Raw genomic sequence first — 12645 nt, 5'->3', positions numbered from 1 at the left:
CGTCTTTGAATTTCTTTTTCTACCTCTATATGGATGTCCTTCATTCTCAATGATGACTCTACTGATGGTGAGATCCTATCCATGTTTGCAAATATGGCTGAAAAGATCGATGTTTGATTAACCCTCCCTTGTGAATTGTTTGCTCATAAAAATAGCTCTTTGCTGCATTGATATTTTTGTCTGATCATGGTCTGTCTGTTTTCAAGGCTGCCTCTTGGTATCATGATATTTGTGAAGCTGTTCCTCAGTAAGAGTAGCCCCTCTCTAATTCCTTGTAATAATTTCTTGCCAGGCTTGTAATAATTGTGGTATTTTTTAAGTGCCTACTATGTGTCAGCCACTGTACTAAGCTCTGTACTAAGCAAATAGGGTTGGACACAGGTCCTGTCACATGTGGGGCTCACAGTCTTAATTCCCTTTTACAGATGAGGTAACTGAGTCATAGAGAAGTGAAGTGACTGGCCCAAGGCCACACAGCAGACAAGTGGCAGAGCCGGGATTAGAACCCCTGACCTTCTGACCCCCAGGCCCACACTCTAGCTACTTACACCATTGTCTGTTTGCTTCAGTGGTCACCCCATATTTCGCTGCTATGTCATGTTATCTAGGACTGTGCTTCCCAATGTCTTTGAACTGCTTTTCTTCCTTCCTGGGTTCCATGTGCCCCCTTTCCGTTGGTTCTTGGTCCTGAAATTTCAGGACCAAGACTCACCTGTCATCACAGAAACTACTCATGTGTCCCATAACCACCTATTCTCCTCACGTACCTTGCCCAGCAGAGCTGTTTCGCTCTTAACATTACTTCATCATCATCATCATCAATCGTATTTATTGAGCGCTTACTATGTGCAGAGCACTGTACTAAGCGCTTGGGAAGTACAAATTGGCAACATATAGAGACAGTCCCTACCCAACAGTGGGCTCACAGTCTAAAAGCGGGAGACAGAGAACAAAACCAAACATACTAACAAAATAAAATAAATAGAATAGATATGTACAAGTAAAATAAATAAATAAATAAATAGAGTAATAAATATGTACAAACATATATACATATATACAGGTGCTGTGGGGAAGGGAAGGAGGTAAGATGGGGGGGATGGGGAGGGGGAGAGGAAGGAAGGGGCTCAGTCTGGGAAGGCCTCCTGGGAAGGCCTACTTCAATGCTGGTGAGCTGGCTCCATTCCAGGGCATGACTGTGGATAACCTTGTCCTGCTCTTTGATGTTGAGATGTTGATAAAGCTGCTCCAGGAGCTGGTTGTGTCTTCTGTAGTAAGCCATACAGAAGTTTGAACACTGCAAGAGTCTACAGACTTTCAGCTTGTTATGGAACCTGATGCTTCATTGTCACCACACTCTATTTTCCAGTCTGCTGAAAGGCAAACTGTCTTTGTTGATTCAGTTTCCTACATTTTTGTCTATTTTTGCAATTTCAGATAGTGCTGTCTAGGTAGCAGAATTCAGTTCTGGGTTGCCAAAGAAAATAGTTGGTCATAATTAAGGCTTCCCTATAGATTAGATTCATTGTCTTATAGTCAGTCCATAGCACTGTGACTCAGAATCATTAGTATGTCAGGGTTTTTTGTATGTGCCTAAAGTGCACAATCATCAGCATACAGCAATTTCTAAACTGCAATCTCAAGGAGTATCGATGATGCTTATAGTTTATTGAGCTGGAAAAGGTTTTTGGTGGCTCATAGTCATGCTCTGGCTCTAGCTCTAAAATCTTTCAGTGCATCTTAGAGCATAATGGCAAGGAATACATTGAACGGGACTGGGACCTATCACACAGCCCTGCATCACTCCATTGGTGTTGGAAAGAGGGTCTGAATGTGCATCTTCAAATCCGACTCAATTCATCATGGTGGAGCTAAAAAATCTTGGTGAATTTCTCACCATATTTACTTATCATTTGTCAGATCCAAGATCTGTTGATGGACTGTGACAGGGGCAGAAGTGAGAGAATGCGAATGGTGCCGCATAAGCCACTAGAACTGAAATCAATTCATTTATGTGGGTTCTCTGTCCTGGAAGACTTGCTAGCCAATCAGAAGACAGTAAGATGGTGACCCAAATGGTGAACTGAAGTTTGCTTCATTTAGTCTGCTGTATATATATACAGAGATACATACATAATGGATGAATAGCATTCAGCCACTACTGAACTTTAGTCTCCTTTGGGTTTGGAACATAGCAACAGACTCTCTAGTCTCTGTGGAAGATAAATAACTTCTTCGGCTGAAGCTAAACTAATATTTGACCGACTGAATTGCCCCTTCAAAAGGAGCCTGATTTTCTAGTGTCAATGAGTTACAGTATTTTTAAAGAGGGAGCAGAGTAATAAGAGCATTTTATTACTCTAAATTCTAAGAAAATCAGAGGCGGCTTAGGTCCAAATAAAAGCTTCGAGACCTCACCAGTTAATGGTTTAACTCTGAGCCAATGATTCCCTTCACCCAGAAGACCAGATCTTTTTCGTCCTTCACCATCATGACAGGGAACTGGCTGGAATGAACATTTGGGGTTCTGACACTGTTGGGTTCCCTGCAGTTCTAGGGAAGATCAGTTTCTACCCATACCCAAATGGTTCCAATTACGGGTCCCCTCCGCATTAACGGTTTAACAATTTAATTGTTTTCAGAACCTTGGAGGGACAATACCATTTCAGAGTCTTCCCCTGATCCTAAGAACCCCATAAAGATTGAGACCAGTCTAGAAGTCCATTTGACCAGCCCCCATTAAGTTCCGGTCTCTGTTCTGAGAGTCCAGACTGCCATGGAGGAGCGGGATCCTTGGTCAAACAGTAATCCAGACTCACTATAGGGAGCTGCTGACTTTCTCAATCTTGATCTTCTTGGGATTCAGGGTCTCCCAGATTGAGTCTGGCCCAACAGATCTGGACTTGAACCCAGAAAGCTTAAGTAGAATCAAATCAGCTTCCAGACGCAGGGTGCCAGGCAGGGAGTGAGTAATTGTTTTACTCACAATATTCAGCTTGTGATCAAGCAAACTTCTATTCTAATATGGGTCTCCAAGTATAGGTAGAAAGACCAAGGTCTTGGTTGACTGATTCATAGACCCTTACCCATCAAGTGTTTCCAGAAAAAAATACCATTACTGACTATGTTGCTAAAGTTTACATGTTACATTTCTGGCAAGAGCTTTTTTTAAATTTATTTTCCAAAATTGGCCGGTTTCCTTTTGCTTCTGAAAAGAGTGTTTGTCAAAAGAAATGCTGGTCTGTTTTCAGTGTGGAGTCAGTATCCCAGCTCTGGGTGAGACTGCACAACTTAACGAAAGATTTAGATGCACTTGTTTCAAAGTGGTCTTTCCTCATCGGAGCCGTAGCTGATCGGTGGGTGGGGGAGTCCCAGTCAGACAGTTGCAGGGATCAGGCCTTCCAAATCTGTCCACAGATATAAGGGGTCCAGGTAACAGAGTGTGGATGGCTCAGACTAGTGCAAAAACAACTCAAGATCATATCTTGATAGTGCTAGGACATATATTTCCCTCTTTTAATCATTGACATCTGAGCAGTCCTCACCCAAAATGGCAAAGAACCCAAAAGGTACACTATTGTACTTTCATGGACTAAGTGCGCAAAGAGATTTTCTTTCTGCGACACTTACATCCATGGCTATGGCCTCACCTTAGGCAGCGTCTTCAAATCAAAGGCCCACTCTACGTTCATCTTCACTAACATCATCATCAACAATTTTTAACTTGTATGCCCTTTGTGCAAGACAAAGTGCCAGGTGCTATGGTCAAATTTCAAGAGAAAAAGGCAACATCCCTGCCTTGGAGTTGCTGATCATCTAATAGAAAGGCAAAGAAGCATGAAAATGGAAGCAATCAGTAAAAGTACAATCAATTGTATATATTGAGTGCTTACTATAAGCAGAGCACTGTACTAAGTGCTTGAGAGAGTACAATATAAAGAGTTGGTAGACTCCCTGCCCACAAGTAGCTATAAGGGCTTAAAATACAGAAGGATGTAGATAAGTGCTGTGTGGATGGTGATCAGTCCAGTAAGAGCTGGAGGGTATGAAAGGAAGGGAAGATTTCAAGTTGAAGGCAGGGTTTTAAGGTTTTGAAGGGAAAGAGAAGCAGCGTGGCCTAGTAGAAAGAGCATTGGCCTGGGAGTCCGAGGGCCTGGATTCTAATCCTGGTTCTGCCAGTTGCTCGGCCAATTGATTGCTGTGTGACTTTGGGCAAATCACTTAATTTCTCTGGGCCTCAGTTTGCTCAACAGTAAAATGGGGTTAAATTAAATCAAATTTAAAGCAAATTAAACCAAAGTGGTCTTTGGAAAGCCAAATAACTGAACTTAGATTAGCATATTTGGGGCACATAATCAGGAGGACTAATTGGAGAAGACACTAATGCTAGGAAAAGTCCAGGGAAAACATGGAAGAGGCAGACTGGCAGCTAGATGGATAGAGACCATAACAAAGGTGGCAGAAGAACTGTTAGAAAGGTTGTGGATTATGGCAGAGGACAGGACGTTCTGGAGAAAGTATATCCATGGAGTTGCTATGTATCAGAAAGAACTTGATGGCACTTATAATAATAATGATAATAATAATAAAACAGTCCTACTTAGACTGTGAGCCCCATGCTTGACAAGGATCGGGTCCGACCTAATTAACTTGCAACTACCCCAGAGCTTAGAATGATTTTTGATATATAGTAAGCGCTTAAGTGCCATTAAAAAAGAGATGAAGTAGAGTGGAAGAACATCTTCAGGAAATTGGCATTCGAAATGGCTCAGAGACAATGAAGAAGTGTGCTTGAGTGGAGAGGAGAGCACATGCTGAAGTAATTGGGAAAGACAGATATCAGGGAGCCAGCTGGTAGAAAGTATTGAAGCTGTTGGTCAAGAGCTTGAGATGGAATCGAGCAGCAATAAGGAGCCCCCATTAGGCTTTTGAGGAAGGGGGTGTTGTGATCATATCATAGTATGAGAAACAAACCTCCTTATGAGAAAGATGATTCCTGCAGCTATGCATGACTGGACTGAAACCCTCCTCCTAAATCTATTAGTTGAAACCTTGTGAGACAATGAGCTCCCCAGAGGAGTGGGTATGAATAGCAGAAAGAGCAAAGGATCCAGAGTGAGCCTTGAGGGATAAACCAGAATTAAAAGATTAGAAGAAAAGGAAACTGAAGACAAGAATCAGGAAAGTGCATGACTGGGACAGACTGGAGGCAGGGAGAACAGCACAGAGTGTGTTGCAGTAATCTAGACAAGATGGTCAGGAGTTGTAGTGAAGCTGTGGTTGTACCGCTGGAGAGCAAGGGAAATTACTAAGGAAAAATGGGCAGATGTGAGTGGCAGATGGTCTGTGGAAGGGTGAGTGCAAAACAGTAGGTCTTGCAGTGCCAGAATTCTAATTTACTCCTGTTATTTGTTGACACTCTGCTGGAATGGCTGTTAAAACTTTTTCTTCCTCTCCAGGTTCTTTTGGAGAAATTGTCTACAGGTTTCCCTTGATAACTCCCAGATCTTGAATAGAATCTGTTCATTTTCAAACTGCCCTTTTCTATTTATTGATGGGTTGGTTTGAGTATCCAGGAGTCAAAGATGACTCTAAGGTTGGAGGTAGTTTGAGGGTCAAGGAGGAGAGTGATCCTGTCAACATTGAAGAGAAACTTAGGAATCGAAAATTTAGAAGATATGGTATGGAATTCAGTTTTCACTATAATAAGTTTGAGGTGTTAAGCCATCGAAGTGGAGGCATCCTAGAATGGAGATACTGGAGGATGGTTCTAGATGGAGATGTAAATTTGGAAACCCTCTTCCTAAATGTGTTAGTTGAAACCTTGTGAGCCAATGAGCTCCCCAAAGGAGTGGGTATGAATAGCAAAAAGAGCAAAAGATCCAGAGCGAGCCTTGAGGGATAAACCAGAGTTAAAAGATTAGAAGAAAAGGAAACTGAAGACAAGAATCAGGAAAGTGCTGTGTCTTTGAAACCAAGGCCAGAAAGATTTTCAGGAAGGAGTGTGAGCAACAATATCAAGGGTGGCAGAAAGGTCAGGAAGAGGGTAGACTGATGATCTGGCACTGATGTTTATCTAGAATAGGGGTGGCCACATCTGGCTCTTTACGTAAGCAAATATGGCTTGGCAATTCCCAGCCCCCGTCTTGAGGAAGAGCCACCGCCCCAGGGCCGCTGCACAAACCCAACCCCTGAGAGCAGCTGGAGAGCTGCCGGGCTCTCCAAGGTCTCGGGCTCTCCAAGGTCTCCGGCTCTCCCTCCAGCAGCTCAGAGGTACTGATGGCGACCCTCATTCTTCCCACCTCTACCTTCAAAACTGGCAGCAAAGTGCTCCCACAGCAAAACTGCCCTCAGGCCTTTGGCTCCCCTCCTCCCCCAGTTCCCCCTGTGGTAATAGCTGCAAAGGGTGTTGGAGTCAAGTTGCCCCTTGGAGAAGCAGTGTGGCCTAGTGGAAATAGTACGGGCTTGGAACTCAGAAGACCAGGGTTTTAATCTCAGCTCCTCCACTTGTCAGTCAGTCGTATTTATTGAGCACTTACTGTTTGCAGAGCACTCTACTAAGATCTTGGAAGAGTACAATAAAGCAATTTAGCAGGCACATTCCCTGACCACAACGAGCTTAATGTCTAGAGGATGAGCTTACAGTCTAGAGGGTGACTTGTCTGCTGTGTGAGCTCGGGCAAGTCACTTAATTTCTCTGTGCCTCAGTTACTTCATCCCTAAAATGGGGATTAAGACTGTAAACCCAGTGTGGGATAGGGACTGTCCAACCTATCTTCTACCTACCCCAGTGCTTAGTGCCTGGTACATAGTAAGTGCTTAACAAGTACCATTAAAAAGCACCTGCTGCTTTTTGGCAGACATGCAGTGCCTCTCTTCCTCCCAATGCCTCCCCTACCTCTTGTCTGTCCTTCCTTTCCTTTCTTCTTCGTTCTGCTCTCCCTTCTGCCCCTGCCAGTATTGTTCAGCTCTGCTAGCAGCTATTGCTGTGAAGTGGCTTTAGAGGGCTTTGGAAAATGGCGTGATGAGCCTGTTCAGTGCAAAAAAGTTGCTGACCCCTGGCCTAATATGTTTACTTTTCTATCTCTCTCATTGTATTTCTTTTGGCTGTTTAACTGACATCTGTCTCTTACCAAAAGAAAGATGGAGAAATGAAAGAGGATGGACTCAGATCAGTCAATATTGTTGTTGGTACCTATGATGAACAGTTTGATGGCAGCAAGGGTCAAAACTATGCCCCAAATGAGGTTTTGGGATTTAATTATCTACGCTATCCCACTCTCTATCTTCCAGGACAATTGAGTACTGGTTATATTTAAATGAGGAATTTAATAGTCACATCCGCCAATAAATACACTCTCTCACTGGGACCCTTAAATGCACTGAATGTTGTTTTTTTAAGTTTCGTCCTGCTCCTTAAGGCATACACTCCTTTAGTATAAATGCAGGAGCATTTATAAGAATAATAATACTTCATACTTTTATATTGCCTTTCATCAAAGAACTCAAAGTACTTAGCAAACATTAATTAAGCTTCACATAACCCTTTGAAGTAGAAATTTATTATTACCATCCCTTGAAAATTGGGGGAACAGGTACAGGGAGGTTAAGCAACTTCCCATAAACATTGTAATGCAATAATAGTTAGCTATCCTGAACCCCAAATTTGTATTTAAACTGCTTTCACTTAATTTTCACATTCCCTAATATATATCAAATAAACTAACCAGAGAAATGAATATCAGGGGAATGGTATTTTTTTCAAAGTGGAATCCCCACAGATGACATTTTCCCTTGATATATGTATGAGTTGTTCAATGCTCAAGCGCTTAGCACAGTTCTCTGCACACAGTAAGTGTGCAATAAATATGATTGAATGAATGAAATAAGTTCACTTCTTGAACATGTCTACCAGCTCTCTTGTGTTGTACTCTGCCGAGTGCTTAGTATAGTGCTCTGCACAAAATAAGTACTTCATAAATACCATAGATTGATTTATATTCCCTTTCATCATGTCCCCTCTGCAAATTAAAGGAGCATATGTTCCCCATGTTAACTGACAGCACCAAGTTTGAGCTTTCATATCATTACTACTCTGTTACCTAAATCAATCCATCAATCAGTCATATTTATTGAGCACTTATTCTGTGCAGAACACTGAATTAAGCGCTCAGGAGTGTACAGTACAATAGAGTTGGTAGACACGTTCGCTGTCCACAAGGAGCTTACAACTTAGATTGTGAGCCCCTCGGGGCTATATCTAATTTCCACTTGTGGGAATTATTCCCTTCCAGCACTTAGTACAGTGTTCTGCACACAGTAAGTGCTGTGCTTAGTACATTGCTTGGCACATAGTAAGCACTTAACAAATGCCATAATTTTTTAAAAATACTATAACTACTAATACTCTTATTGGTGGATTCTCTATTAAGAATACCTTTTTTCATACTAGATTCTGACATAACAGCCAGTGTTTTTTTCACCAAATATTTTTGAAATGCAATATGTCTGCCAAGCCCTTAGGTAGATCTCAATCATCACTTCCCTTATCTGCTTTTTAAAATTATGGAGCTGGGAGCAAGCTTTCTCTGAGTAGGGAGTCAAAGCAACATAGACACTACCAGCCCATCTGCTACCAGTGCTATTTTAGAAATCCTCACAGAGGTGAAGGAGCCTGGTTGAGGTAGTGGTTGTGCCACAGATCCTAGTAAAAGGCTGAAAGATACCAAGAATCCAGGCTTTGGTACTGGAATGCAGCCACCTTACCCCAAGAAATCTCTGATACTCTTGTAGCCAGCTTAGGGATGATTCCAATGGCAGTTCAGAGGTTGGGCTATTTTGTTGTAAGGGCTGTCTAGAGAAAAGGCTGAGGGAGAAGGATAAGGTAGTGAAAAGTGCATACTTGATCAATCAATTGATCAATCAGTCGTATCTGAGCACTTACTGTGTGCAGAGCACTGTACTAAGTGCTTAAGAGAGTACAATGCAACAATATAACAGACACATTCCCCACCCACAGTGTGCTTACAGTCTAGAGGGGGAGACAGACTTAATAAATGAATTGCGGATATGTACCCAAGTGCTGTGGGGCTTGGAAGCCGGGTCGTGAATAAAGGAAGCAAGCCAGAAGGGAGTGGGAAAAGGGGAAATGAGGGCTTAGTTGGGGAAGGCCTCTTAGAGGAGATTTGCCTTCAGTAAGGCTTTGAAGGTGGGGAGAGTAATTGCCAGATGTGAAAAGGGAGGGCAATCCAGGCCAGAGGCATGACGTGGGCAAGAAGTTGAGGTGAGATAGATGAGATTGAGATACAGTGAATAGGTTTGCATTAGAGGATCAAAGTGTGTGTACTGGATTGTAGTAGGAAGGTAGTGAGGTGAGGTAGGAGAGCACAAGGTGAGTGAGTGCTTTGAAGCCAATGGTAAGGTGTTCCTCTTTGGTGCAGGGGTGAATGGGCAATCTCTGGAGGTTCTTGAGGATTGGGGAGAGATGGACTGAACGTTTTTGTAGAAAAGTTATCCGGACAGCAGAGGGCTTTGGAGTCAGAGGTCATGGGTTCAAATCCAGGCCCCGCCAATTGTCAGCTGTGTAACTTTGGGCAAGTCACATCACTTCTCTGTGCCTCAGTTCCCTCCTCTGTAAAATGGGGATTAAGACTGTGAGCCCCCCATGGGACAACCTGATCACCTTGTAGCCTCCCCAGCACTTAGAACAGTGCTTTGCACATAGTAAGCGCTTAATAAATGCCATTAAAAAAAGTATGGGCTGGAGTGGGGAGAGACAGGGAGGTCAGCAAGGAGGCTGATACAGTAATCAAAGCAATGTGATGCCATAAATTTGTTGTTTGTATTTGTTGTGTTCTTCCTCCCCCTTAGTTCTCACTGGAACATTGACTTTCTCTGGCCTGATTGCACTGTATCTGCCCCAGTGCTTAATACTCAGTAAGCGCATAAGACCACACAATTATTATTACATCTTGTAGGATCCAGTACTTGGATCTTTAAAGATCCTACAGATTAAAACATTCTCTGACAAATATTATGACCTCAAATATATTTTAGATCTTTAATCAGTGGTATTGAGTGCTTACAGTGTGCAGAGCACTGAACTAAGTACTTGAGAAAGCACAATACAATAGAGATGGTAGAAAAGATCTGTGCTCAAAAAGAGCTTACAATCTAGAGGGGGAGACAGATATTAAATTAAATTTCAGTTAAGGGAAATGGCAGAGTGTAAGAATATGTACTGAAGTGCTGTGGGGGGAGGGGAGGGTATATATATATATATATATATATATATATATATTTTACTCACATTGTTTGACACCCAAAGTTGATACAGTGTGCAATATTTTTAATGAAGCATAGCAACTTTTCTCACAGTTATACAAATATACTGACACTAAACAGTTTGCAGAACTGCACTCTTCCGAATTCACTTCAGTAATCATGCTGCACCTAACGATAGACCATTACATGATTATATTACTTCTGCATACTGTCTCTGGTTTTTGTTTTTTTTTTTGTATGTCGTTACTGCAAGGATCTAGTATCACCTACAGTGGATGTTTTCCCATAAGGACTAAAATAGTGATTTGAAACTCCTTTCAGAGTGATGGGGAGAGGTGAATGGAGAGAGTATGTGAATGAGAATAAAAACGAGTAGTATTATTAAAGGGTTGTGGTGTAGGAAGAGTCTTTGCTATTGTTTAAGAACTATCAGAATACAAGAAAAGAAGGCACATTTGGGGTTTCAAAAAGAAAAAATAAGAAGAATTACATTTCAGAAGCTGAAATGTATCAGGATAAGTTTGGACTAAGCTATTCTTTTCAATGGATTATTTTGCTTATACAGAGACAACAAGAATCTAATTTAATTTATGAATGATATCAGAAACCATGAAGTGAAAATAACCAATCACAACAATTAATAATTTAGTTAGCAGTGAATCCCTTTGGGCCTCCCAAAGAAAATGTTGTTTTGATAGTTTCTTTTCCTTCCCATATACAGCTTAGAACTCAAGTGGTCTCGCATTGAATTGCTGCATACTGAGTATGAAGTGTGTGAAACGCTGGATACACTACCCTTGAAAATCGTCAGGATAGGGTACTCCATGGATTCTGCTTTTGTTGGAGTAAAGGTAATTTACAAACTATTTAAGGTTCTGAGGTTGGACTGAAACATCTGCCAGCCTTGCCCCTGATCATGTGGTGGGAAACATTTAACATGGTAAAGACATTCAGGCTCCTAAAATGACTAGCTCTCTTGTCCTTATCTATCCCTGAAAGATTTAGGAGACAGGAAGTTTAACTTCAAATGCTTCTGAAGTATCTCCTCCCCCTGCACTCCCTCCCCTGCCCTGAGTCCCAGCTGATATTCATCAATTCCTTATTAAAACTGTAGAATTTGTTATTCTCATTTGGTCGGTTTCTGTTTAGACTTTGTACTTTACCTGTGTTTTCACAAGCAAATGGTCAGACCTAGTGAAGATGAAGGATTGTTTCACTCAGAACTGAAAATAAAAGATGTAGAGAAGGCTGCATAACTCATTCCTTTTCCACATTGTAATATCTCTCTGATGGGCAACTAAAACTAGAACTTCTCTTAGGGCCCTTTATGGGAGAAAATGCTGGGTTTTACTGATTCAAAAAAAAGAAAACCACAAAGATTTGCTCTCACTCCAGTAACGAGGCATTTCCAACCCACTGCCCCAGGACCCAACAACAACAAAAAAGCACCTGACTGAGATTCTGATTTAAATCCTATTTTTAATAAGGCATACTACAGATCACTTTCCAAAAAGTGCAGGTCCCATTAATATTCATAGTATATATGATAGAGTATAATTTTCACAAGCACCGTATTTTCTACAAAGGATATACTCCACTTTGCAGTAGCAGTAGCAACAAACTGTGTTGATTCTCAACTCTCACTGAGGCTTTTGGTGATCTCTGTTTCCTGTATAGCATGAGCTTTGTTTTAAATCAGAGAGCTTGAGCTTGCAATTCCTTGTAAATCCCCCATGACCTTTTCAAGTGCTTTTTACCCATTGAAGAGCTGCTGTTTAAGTGTCAATAGGAGTAAAGAGAGGACAATAGGAAAATATTATGACAGCCTTCCACTGTCTGTTTGAAAGCAGTTTTCTCCTTACTTAAGCTTTTAGACCCACAAGTGGCAAATATTTAAGTAACTGCTCCTTCATTATGGAGGGTAAAAGAACTTAGAGCATATGGTAAATCCAGAGGTACATCGGCTTGCTGCTTCACAATTGTACCTTGTGAGGACCTTCAGCATGGTGGATTCAAGTGCTTCCTTTCAATGAAGGAATGTTAACAGATGCTAGCCCCCTTTATCCCTTTGTTCTTCAGCCTAAATGATGTTACTGTTGCCTGAGGTTTTATGGAAGGTTGTTCAGCTGCCTAAATCATTCTTGGAGAAAACTTGTGGGAAACACATTAAGCCTTTTCCCTTCAGAAATACATGTGTGTAATCTGATGTATTCCCTTACTACTGTAATGGGCAGATGAACCACGTAGTTGTTATAATAGTAAAGCAAAGGACCCTGGATTTCCCTCTCTCCGTGCCACCAGAATTAAATTTCACAGGTATTTTTCCTTCTGTTCCTTAAAGATCTCTGCCATCCTCTTTGA

At 41.6% G+C, this 12645-nt stretch overlaps 1 protein-coding gene across 4 annotated transcripts in view; it reads left to right on the top strand.

Annotated features, from left to right (window-relative positions):
* LOC119947929 (FRAS1-related extracellular matrix protein 1-like) overlaps nt 1-12645 on the top strand; it is a 51716-nt gene that overhangs the window by 23049 nt on the left and 16022 nt on the right. For all 4 annotated transcript variants that reach the window (XR_005456596.1, XM_038769592.1, XM_038769594.1 and 1 more), the window contains one exon: nt 11006-11135. Coding sequence is in view for 3 of the 4 variants with exons in the window: in XM_038769592.1 (XP_038625520.1) it covers nt 11006-11135 (130 nt within the window). In the remaining variant the exon portion in view is untranslated. The remainder of the gene's footprint in view (nt 1-11005; nt 11136-12645) is intronic.

This window comes from Tachyglossus aculeatus, chromosome X4 (genome assembly GCF_015852505.1).
Source record: "Tachyglossus aculeatus isolate mTacAcu1 chromosome X4, mTacAcu1.pri, whole genome shotgun sequence".
NCBI lineage: Eukaryota > Metazoa > Chordata > Mammalia > Monotremata > Tachyglossidae > Tachyglossus > Tachyglossus aculeatus.
Note: the sequence above shows the minus strand (reverse complement) of the source record. Positions and strands in the feature narration are given on the sequence as shown.